General features: G+C 43.9%; 1 protein-coding gene and 1 long non-coding RNA gene across 7 annotated transcripts; both read left to right on the top strand.

Annotated features, from left to right (window-relative positions):
* The first annotated feature begins 1,958 nt into the window (after positions 1–1,958).
* Positions 1,959–6,436, top strand: LOC119291241 (heparanase-like protein 2). Of its 3 annotated transcripts, none has more exons than XM_037569963.1 (10): positions 1,959–2,389; positions 2,708–2,942; positions 3,066–3,102; positions 3,412–3,592; positions 3,990–4,138; positions 4,230–4,463; positions 4,861–5,050; positions 5,184–5,309; positions 5,395–5,549; positions 5,709–6,436. In XM_037569963.1, exons 2-10 carry the CDS (start codon positions 2,718–2,720, stop codon positions 6,068–6,070), a joined length of 1,659 nt encoding a protein of 552 aa, XP_037425860.1. In that variant the 5' UTR covers positions 1,959–2,389; positions 2,708–2,717; the 3' UTR covers positions 6,071–6,436. The 3 variants fall into 3 exon arrangements, with proteins under 3 accessions (XP_037425860.1, XP_037425862.1, XP_037425861.1); XM_037569965.1 differs by having other exon boundaries at positions 1,961–2,389; positions 5,395–5,494; XM_037569964.1 differs by lacking the exon at positions 1,959–2,389 and adding an exon at positions 2,505–2,527.
* Positions 6,437–6,573: 137 nt separating this feature from the next.
* Positions 6,574–9,911, top strand: LOC119291240. Of its 4 annotated transcripts, none has more exons than XR_005142270.1 (4): positions 6,574–7,181; positions 7,447–7,644; positions 8,219–8,306; positions 8,520–9,911. It is a non-coding gene; the product is annotated as an uncharacterized LOC119291240 (long non-coding RNA). The 4 variants fall into 4 exon arrangements; XR_005142268.1 differs by having other exon boundaries at positions 7,447–7,655; XR_005142269.1 differs by having other exon boundaries at positions 6,587–7,181; positions 8,219–9,911.
* Positions 9,912–10,681: the final 770 nt, after the last annotated feature.

Genomic DNA, 10,681 nt, shown 5'->3' with positions numbered 1-10,681 from the left:
TTGAGGCTACGGTGTCCATGGTACGAATGGACAGAGCCAACAAAGTTGTGGGTTGGCATGGGAAACCCGTGTGACCAGGACGACCTTAACTTCTATGCATCCACCACCATATCATTTTGGGCAATGGAGCTAAACCGCCTTTCTGGGACTCCCCTTGGCTCCTCGGCCGCAAGCCTAGGGACATCGCCCCCTCATCGACGACGCGTCCAGGAGAAAAAGTTGGAAGGTGCATGAGGCCGGCAAGGAAAATGCTTGGATCTTCAAGATCAACCCAGCCACCATGGTGTCCGCGTAGCACATCAGTCAAGTCTTCACCTCATGGATGCTTATTAATGATTTCCACCTTGACGACCACATCGAGGATGACATCGTGTGGAAGCTTGCGGAGAGTGGGCACTACTCTGCGGCCTCGGCTTATCGCGCGCAATTCTTGGGGAGAGTCATGTCACCTCTGGACTCCATGCTTTGGAAGGCTTGGGCGTCGCGGAAAGTTAATTTTTTTGCTTGGTTGGCCATCCAAAACAGGATCTGGACGGTGGATATATTGGCCAAGCGAGGTTGGCCAAATTATGGTATTTGTCCTCTTTGCAAAAGGGTCCAGAAAACCGGAGCACACTTGCTTTTCAATTACCTTGAGGTTATGGAATTTGATCAAAGAGTGGCTCCACCTTGACGGCCTTGACAACCACCAGACTGCGTATTTAAGGCTAACTAGCAAGGACGATAGTTTTCGACTTGTAGTAGAGTGAACTTAAGGATAAAAAAATAAGTTACTCCAAAAGCAGAGAAGAAAAAACACGCGTGCAGTAGCTCTTGCCTTTTTGCAATAAGATTGTTTAACATGATTTCAACTGTACATAATTTTTTTGGCGTCTCAAACTTCCTGTAAAATTGGTAGACATATGACAATATACCAATGTGGGCGTGCCCGGACGTGTCCGGGACTCTCATATTCGTCTCAGATTTGAGCTGGATATGGGGAGTGTTGGTCAGTTCGGACGTTTGAGCCGGTTATGAGGAGCTCGTTGGGTGCCAAATTTCTATTCGGTCGTTTGAGATGGATATGAAAAGCCTAGTTGTAGATGCTCTAAGTTACCCCACCATTTGGTGGTGGAATCTAAACCAGTTTGTCAAATTAGTGTAATCTAAACTAGTTCAGCAAATTAATTTAAACCGCAAAGACTTTTGAGCAAACAAGAGAGAAATAGCCTACAAGACCTGACCGACGTCCAACCGACACCCTCTCTTCTTTCTTCTGCCGTCTATTTAAGAACTACTCTAAGAGCGTTTTTTATACTCCCTCCGATCCTTTTTACTCTGCATATTAGGTTTGTCTGAAGTCAATCTCATCCAACTTTGACCAAGTTTATATAAAAAATTATAGACATTCACATAACAACACGAATATCATTAGATTCATCTTGGAATATATTTTCATATTGTATTTTTTAAATATTATAGATGCTAATAATTTTTAATATAAATTTGGTCAAACTTAGCAAAGTTTGACTTTCGGCAAAACCAATGTGCAGAGTAAAAAGGACAGGAGGGAGTACTACACTACTCTAAAAAAACTCTTATATCACCAAGAAATCAGGGCCAGTTCTTTTGGGCAATTCTCCCAGAATTGACCCCCTCCCCAGCTTCTCCTAGAATTGCCACTTAATATTTTTTTACAATTCTTAGCTAATTAAGGTCTAATTAGCTAGGAATTGTAAAAAATATTAAGTGACAATTCTGGAAGAAGCTGGAGAGGGGGTTAATTCTGAAAGAATTGCAAAAAAAACTGGCCCTCAGAATCTTTGCCTCCAGGTGGTGCACTGTCGCTGTCGGGACGCTCCCACCTCCCCCAACAACTCTGTGACTGTGAAGTGTATCAGCAAAAGTCCGTAGAAACTAAACAGGTACCACCATTTTTTTTTCGAAAAAAAAAATGCACGACTCGTTCATGCACAAAAATGGCGCACCGATTGGTCCAGCGCGACTGAACAGCTTTTCTTTTTGCAAAGGAAGAAGTTCATCGCCTGAAAAAACATCAATGAAAGCAAAGAATAAATCTACCACAGAAGAGAGAAGGCAGGCACGGATCTCCAGAAGTACCCACCAGCTTGTTCGTCCTCGTGCTCTCCGCGCTGTTCCCCGGGCCGCCGCGTCGCTCCAAGAAGCCAGCGGCACCAAAAGCCCTGCCGAGTGAGTGAGGGATAGCAGAGCAGGAGCGTCCCGTGGAGCCTCCTGCGGCCCGAGGAAGCGGTGGCCTGAGCTCGGAAGCAGCTCCGCCGACCGCCGGATCTCCCGGCCGACCGCGCGCGCCGGCGCGGCGGCGGCTCTCCCGGTTGGTTGCCGACGCCTGACGGGGACAGACAAAGTGGTTGGTGGAGGAAGGGGAAAGGTGGGGTCTCGTCTCGCTTCCTTGTTCCTGCTTTAGCATCTTTTGCTCGCACATGTCGAGTTTGGGATCTTTGCCTCTTCTAACAGACAGCAGCATTTCCAGACCTCTTGTGTATGATCCTAGTAACTGATCCGAGAGGTTACTGACTTACTGGTTAATCCCGTTAATTTGCAATTGCCTGCCCCATGATGTCATCGGGGCTGATGAATTCCGTGCATTGTTTGGGCGAATTCAACCTCAGGGCATCGTCTCACTGGTGAGCTTGCAGAACGAACACACAAAAGTATCCTGATTTTGCTTTTATATATGTTCTGCTAGGTAAGGAAGCATGGCGGCGAGGCATCTCCTCCTCCTCCTCGCGCTTGTCTGCCTACATGCTCCTTCTCACTCGGCTTCGGCTCAGCAGCCGGAGGAGGCGACGGTCATAGTTAAAGGATCCACTAAAATTGCTCAGACGGATGTGAATTACATCTGCGCCACCATTGACTGGTGGCCGCCGGAGAAGTGCAACTACAATCAGTGCCCCTGGGGCCAATCTTCCATTCTGAATTTGGTACGCTTATGTTCCTGACTTGTCAGTAAGTAACAGGCTGTTACTGAAGCACATTGTGGTTCGTGGACAGTGGACTGACTTACTTTTCGTGTTCATGCTGTTTCCAACAACTGCTTTGTTCAGGATTTGGATCACCCCTTTCTGGCTCAAGCCATTCAAGGTATGAATATTTTAGTCTTCATTCAGTAGTTGCTGCTGGGTCCATGTTAATTGTTTTTCTAGACTATGTACTATGATCTATGCTCATAGTTTGCCCGCCCACTGCAAATTTTGTATTCCAAACAAGGTTATTTTCTCTCTGCAATGATACTATCGCTTGTTACGGTCTCTAGTTTATCAAGCATCATGTAGTTACAGTCATGTCAGTGGATTATAATTATTTGTACTTGCAGAAATCTTTTTGTAATTGTAAGCATTAGTTGGTTAGTTTGATGAATATATAAAAAGATCTTCTTTATTCTGTCTGCAGAATTTCATAATTTGAGGATTAGGCTGGGAGGCTCTTTGCAAGACCGAGTTGTTTACGATGTTGGGACAAATAGTCCGTGCTCTCCATTCACAAATGTGTCAAATGGTTTGTTTGGTTTCTCAGCCGGTTGTCTAAGTATGGATAGGTGGGACAAACTGAATGATCTATTCCAAAAAACAGGGTGAGGCGTGTAATATTAAGTTTTTTTTAATTTAGCATGCATAACTTGTGTCAGATGTTCACATATTTGTGCTCACATAGCCATAACCATGTGATATTGCATTTCCATCATTGTTCTAGATGTTTTTTTAACCTACTCATAGTTGATGAAAATCACTAGCAGCGTCGTTTTTTCTGCATGTCTTCAACATTATATTTTGTTTAGGGAGGAGATATGGTAAAAGTGAACCCAAGCCAGATGAAGTTATCAGCATAACCAAGTGAAATATATGTACAAGGAAATGATGTGCACAATGAGGGACTCCTAATGGAGTTGCATGTGCTTGATTAGCATCATTTGTTCATTTTATAAACACTCAACAGAACTAGCTCATGAATGAACAAAAATCTATCTGCAGAGCAATTATCACATTTGGTCTGAATGCACTCCATGGAAGGTACAATGTCCAACGTTCCTTCTGGGCAGGGAAGTGGAACTCTACAAACACCTATGATTTTGTCAAATACACAATCTCAAAAGGATACCCAGTTGACTCGTGGGAATTCGGTAATCTGCTGTATTTTTTTTGTTCTGTGCTCAGCTCTTCTATGTTTATCCCTTCTGAATTCTGAAGGGTTGAATATTCTTTTCTTGTCAGGTAATGAGCTGAGTGGGCATGGAACTGGCGCAAGAGTTGATGCCAAACTTTATGGAAAGGATGTAACTGAACTTAAATCCATACTCCGGCAGTTGTATAGGGCACCGCTCTCCCAACCACTCCTGTTAGCTCCTGGAGGATTCTTTGATCAACAGTGGTACACCCAGTTACTTCAGACTTCAGGTCACGGTGTTGTTAATGCCTTGACGCATCACATTTACAATCTTGGTGGAGGTATGTGATATGTCGCTTTTGCTCTGGTGGCATTTAGAAAAGGCTCATTTTGGTGCTCCAAGATCATATCTTGATGTTTTGCATGACTATCAGAAGAAATGGCTCTGAGAATTTTGTAGGCAGGACTTCGCTAATGTTATGTATACATGTCTTACTAATGGTTGTCCCCTGCAATAAAATAATACATTGCCGTGCTGTTTTAATCTGGGTGCTTCTTGTGATACATAATGTGAAGGAAAGGCATCATGAAATTCCTAAAAAAAAGGCTTACATAAACTGTTTTTTGAAGGAATAGCAAGCTCTTTCTTAACATCCTAATACAGTAGTACTAGTATTTATTCAACCAGTTGATGTGATTAATATATAGAATGCATCAGCGCTAACACTTTGTTTTCAGGGGATGATGTCCACCTTATGAGGAAGATAGTAGATCCTAAGTACCTAGATCGTGCTGAAGACACTTACCGGGACATGCAACTTACCCTTCAAAGGCATGGAACATGGGCTTCTTCTTGGGTTAGTGAAAGCGGTGGGGTGTTCAACAATGGCCGTCAACTGGTGTCAAATACTTTCATGAACAGCATCTGGTCAGCTCTCAACATTTTCTCATGAACTTTACACAAGTACAACATTGGTGTAGATGTATCTTTTTTTTCTTGCAAAGGGTGTAGATGTATCTTGTGTGAGCAAAAAGTCATGACGTAATTTCGACGCAAACAGGTACCTCGATCAACTTGGAATGGCATCGAAGTACAACACAAAAGTGTTCTGCAGGCAGACTCTCATCGGTGGCAACTACGGTCTGCTTGACACGCAGACATTCTTACCAAATCCTGATTACTACAGGCAAGCCTCACACTAGTAAACTGCGGTCGCCACAGTGTTTCCCAGAGCACGGCTCATATGTGCTGACCCCTCCTTTTGTTCTCAGTGCTCTGCTGTGGCATCGGCTTATGGGCAATGGAGTTCTCTCCGTCGATATAAATGCACCGCGTAAGCTGCGTGCTTATGCCCACTGCACCAAGCGACACGTAAGAATCCGACGCTTTCACCTTCTTAAAGCGGAACTGGTTGAGATAGTTTCAGGTATTCTTAGATTTGTTGCCAACTTTCAAGTGATATGGCTATTCTACTTAGTTTGCTAAGTTTGTTGTGTCTGAAGAGTTACTTCAACTACCATTGAAACATGTGCTAATTCAACCATTTATGTCGTTCTGAACAAAGCTTGCTTATTCCACAATGCAGAAAGGAATCACTATCCTCCTGATCAACCTAAGCAACAGCACCGTGTACAACGTGACCCTCCAAAACGACCTCAACGTGAGCGTCGAGAGGAGAACCGGCCACCGGAGGCGCAGCAGCGGCCTCAGAAGAGCAGTGTCATGGCTGGGAAGCAAGCCGTCGAGCGAGAGCACGAAGAGGGACGAGTACCATCTGACCGCCAAGGACGGCGACCACCAGAGCAGGACGATGCTGCTCAACGGCGTCCCGCTGGAGCTGGGGGACGGCGGCGGCGTGCCAGCCCTGAACCCGGTGCCCGCCGCCGTGGATTCGCCCGTGCACCTGGCCCCGACGTCGATCGTGTTCGTGGTCCTGCCGAGGTTTGAGGCCAAGGCCTGTTCTTGAGTGGAGAAGGTTCTTTATCACAAGGACATTTTCACTTATCACCTTGAATCGGCATTTTCACTTATCATCCTGAATCTTCTTCGCCGTTGAGAGCATCCTAACTTCAAACTAACAACAAAGGGAAAAAGTCTCACGGCCGAGCCACAGATCACCACATTCATCAGTCAGGAATGATGCAAGCATGGCGGAGATGAGATCAAAGTAGATAGTTTTGGAAAAAGTCGCTATTATTCAAACAGCTACCCGCAGATTTTAAATTACCAGTTCTGTACATTACAGAATTAAAAGTTTAAATTCATGTTTGTTGGGGCCTCCTCACAAAGAGGAGACACCCTCCAAAAATTAGGGTATGCTGCTTAGTGTGGCGTGCACACGGTATTCTCTACTATTAAAGCAGAATCAAACGTCGTGATGGTTCGACCTCCTCCTTACCTTCTCCCATCGAGAGATCCCGCGCAGAAAAAAATCGCTAGGAAAGAATCCACGTTCAGCCCACTTTTTTCCGGTACGATAAAAAAGAAAAGGAAAACAACCTCCGTAAGAAAAGCACCCACGAGGCCACGACTAGGCACAGACATCCCCCGCCCCGAACTCTCTTCCCCAAACTACCCATCCCATCTCTCGCGAGAAAAATTCCCTACCGCCGTCCAGATCGGAGATCACCTCGGCCTCCTCCACCACGCGCCCGCTTCCTCCCATGGTCGTGTCCTCCCGACCCACCCTCCTCTTCGCTCACCACGCCGGCGCAGGCGGTCACGCGGGCGTCCATTGATCTGCAACTCTCACCGCCTTCATAACGCTCAAGCGCCGCCCACGGATAGACGATGGCTTCAGCCGTGTCAACGAGGTCGAGGAGTCCCTTGACCTAGCCCTTGCCCTCACCTTCGTCGGAGGCCTCGCCCATCTCGATGGGGCCGGTTACTTATCTCTCGGGGATGCCCTGCCCTCCCCTGGCGTGCTGGGGACCGATGATGCCCTGCCTTCCCCTGGCGTGTTGGGGATCTGGTGGCGCCCGTCGAACGTCGAGAGGTGGCACAGCCCCGCCACACACTTGTTCCTCCTCCTCAGGATCCTCAATTCCTCATCTAAAAGGTTTTGCCTGCGTGCGTGTGCCTCTGGTTTCATTCCTGAATTAATCTTATCTTGAAGTGTGGTTATTGTGCATGTCTGTTTGTGTTCTCAAGGCATTCAACCTCTGCTTTAGCTTCTTGTGCAAGTTTATGTGGATGGAACTACCACCATATCCACCCAGCCTTTTGGTTTGGTCTTGTGATGCTGACGCACATTGTCTTTCATGTTCCTACTATCTGCCTTTCAGTTTTGACTTGTGATGCTGACGCACATTTTCTTTCTACAGCTGTGATATTTCCCTCCTTCATGGATGTATGGAACTGCGTGAATGGGACAGCGAAGCCACTGTCATGAAACTTGCAGAATGATGACAGAGATATCGAAAGATTTTCTAAAATGAGGTGTGAAATAAAAGGCAAATGTGAAGCTCTTGCATCAATCCTCAGACTGATTCCTGCAAATTTTCCTACAGAACTACAACATGGTAGTCTTGAAGTAAATACCATTTCTTTTATTTTCTATGTGTTGTTAGCACAATAGATAGTTAATATTGTTTTTCCTCTCAAGTTCAAGATGAAGACGACCAGTTAAGAAAACAGTTTGGTGAGATAGAGTGGCAGGTTTGCTAGAATCACTGTAGCTGCTTCTGCCGCAAGCTTACGTTCATGCCTATGACATCTTCTGGGATCTTTGTTTTAGGAAACTATTTTGTTTACACCTTCCTATTGGCATGTCTATGGCAGCAGTGAAACTTAAACGAACACTTCTAGGCTAGATATTATTAATGTGTACATATATTGGTCCTTTACATGGATCTTGCCATCTTTATTTGCCAGTCATTTCAACTATTTGACAAACTTGAAGGCAAGCTCAAGGAAATGCATCATTACCTTTTAGTATTATTTTTGAGTTGTTGGAATCAATCTGGAAAACATCTTCCTATTGTAGATATAATATTTGCTGGTTTGTAGTCTGATACTCTGTTTGACATTACAAATTACGGAAATACTTAGATTATGCTTATGCCACTGTGCTGATAGAGATTGGCTACTTAATAGTATGGAGATGACAAGATCGAAAAGGACGGTGATATAAGGAAAGCGGGGAGTGGAGGAGGAAGAAAGTTGGGATGCCAATTATAAATAGGTTAATACTTCAAATCTTTATGCACTGAGGTATTCTTTGTGTTAGAAATAATTGTTTAAAAGGCTCATGATTTTGGCGAAACTGTATGATGTATGTGTGTTCCTTCACATGGAAAAATATGAAAGGGTACCCATTATGAAATCATAGACCAGTGATGTATCATTTCTTTGTCTTTCTTATTGCAAATATGGCTCACATGGCCGCGCTCTGCAGAATATAGAGTTTGATGATGATGATGATTGGAACCAAGAGGAGGAAGCAAGTAAGTTTCATTTGATTTTCTATTCATGAGGTTACAGTAACAAGATATGTAAAGTCTGGATTGGTTTACTTATCACTTGTATGTTCCATACTTGCAGTTTTTCAGTACTTTCGTCTTGTTGCCTCTCAGTGTATCACTAAATAATCAGTGTTTTTGGGTACTTGCTTGTTGTTGCCTTTCAGTGTATCACTAAATAATCAGTTGACCGGTGTTGGCAATGTTGCATCGATCCTATTTATTTCTGGTTCTGTATGCCTCCCAAGCTACAACTTATACCCAAAATTATTAGCATACAAATTGGTATCAGTTGTGGGAGACTCGGCCATGCCGACAATGCCTCCAATGTGGTGGCGGTCATGGTGGACGCCACCATGTGAGCTTCAGCTCATCGTGGTGTAGCCGGAGCGATTTCCTTCGCTGTTGAAGTCCGGGAAGATTTTTATGTGAATGCAATCCTGTTTTGCTAGGTCCCTAGCATTATTAATTTTATTTTTCTGCCAATAACAACCAAGTAACGTGTGCATGTCCACGTCTTGGAGTAATTCTCGGTTAGTTAGATCTGACCGCTGCATGTGCTTCGTGGGATGCCACGAATCCAGTGCAAGCAGCGTTATTGTCGTTGGGTTCAGGTGGACATGGGATGGTTCATTTGATATACCTACTCACTAGCTACTTTCTCTCTTTTTCAGTAGCACTTGACCATATAAATAAGAGAAAAAAAACCAGAAAACGCTGCAAGATTTTTACGCAATGCAAATTACTTGTCTGCGTGCTCGTGCGTGTTTATACGTGCGCTTGTTCTTTTGTGTCCAAATACTTGTGTAGTGTTGTGAGAGAGATTCTGCAACTTCAGTTTTTGTCATGCAGTTCCTTAAAACGTATACATCTCTTGCATCCTTTAGATACATCATGTGTACAGGTATATGTACAGGGAGCAAGTGCCACATTGCTACATTTAATGCTTTGGTGTGCTCTCACGCTCCATGCCATTGTCCCACGCTCCAAACTGTAGATATTGACTATGATATGAAATTGTAATTGCTCATAATTTATATTTTTGACACAAGGCAGGAGCCAAGAACATCTGTGTGACATGGAAGCTCTTAACAATGGTTAGCGTATGGTTCGCAAGTTATTTCTCTGGTTCATCTCAAATTGAGCGTCTTGATACTTCATATGAATATTTGGTTGTAACAAATTGTTTTCCGCAAGTCACAATTTTTTGTATGCAAGAAATATGTATAAAATTCCTCAAAGCATTGTAGATAAGCAGCTTCATATGTCTGAGTGTCTGATATGCCTTTCTTTTTCAGTTTTTCCTGCCAGAAAGAAAGCAAGTGACCTATTTAATCCCAGAGATATGTCCCATTATCAGTTTTGAGGAGTCATTGTTCCAGTCACACAAAATGTTGACAGATGTATCATTTACAATGACCATTCAATTGTAATTTCAGTGCCATGTCATAAAATTTCAATTCACCAGTTCAGCCCCTTCCATAAGGTAGTTCTCTTTCTATGATCTGAAATCACAAAATCCATTGCTTGTGATTTAGTCGTCTATACCAGCATAGCAAATTAGCAATTGTAAATGATTGCCTATGGCGGTGAAGTTATGTGTTGCTACAAAATCTTTCTCTGCCAGTCTCAATGGGGCGAAAAAGTCATCAAGTTTATTCATTCATACAATTCTTTTTGCTTTGCAGATATTGGATCAACAGTTGGAAGTGAACCGTGCAATACATCACTCTAATATTAGTTATAATCGGCTGACCATGTAGGATGTACCGCTTGTGATGTATTACACTCCATATCTCCTTACAATTTGTAGCGTGAAATTTTTATTCCTCTCATTTGTCCATTTTTTTTGTTCTATCTCTTAAACTGGTGAATAGGAAGTTATGTTGTTTCAGATGCTTACTGTGTGATGAAGCAGATGGTGTTCCGAAATCCAGCATCTGACACCTGGTTTTGGTCTCAAGACTGCAGTAAAACAACGGAACAAACATGGTTCGCTGCAAAATTTACTTAGGCTCTGTTTGGTATCTCTCCGCTCCGCGGAGCCGGGGAGCTGGGTTTTCGCTGCTCCGTTAAAATAAGCTGTAGGCTGGTCCGC

The sequence above is a fragment of the Triticum dicoccoides genome, chromosome 4B (genome assembly GCF_002162155.2).
Source record: "Triticum dicoccoides isolate Atlit2015 ecotype Zavitan chromosome 4B, WEW_v2.0, whole genome shotgun sequence".
Classification (NCBI taxonomy): domain Eukaryota; kingdom Viridiplantae; phylum Streptophyta; class Magnoliopsida; order Poales; family Poaceae; genus Triticum; species Triticum dicoccoides.
The sequence above is the reverse complement of the archived record's forward strand: the minus strand, read 5'-3'. Positions and strand labels throughout refer to the sequence as shown.

What these genes read in the sequence shown, in the direction of transcription:
- LOC119291241 (XM_037569963.1), top strand. Translation starts at nt 2,718, where the DNA reads ATGGCGGCGAGGCATCTCCTCCTCCTCCTCGCGCTTGTCTGCCTACAT. An exon ending in CATTTACAATCTTGGTGGAG is followed by an intron (nt 4,464 to 4,860) that starts GTATGTGATATG and finishes CTTTGTTTTCAG; the next exon opens with GGGATGATGTCCACCTTATG. An exon ending in ACTGGTTGAGATAGTTTCAG is followed by an intron (nt 5,550 to 5,708) that starts GTATTCTTAGAT and finishes TCCACAATGCAG; the next exon opens with AAAGGAATCACTATCCTCCT.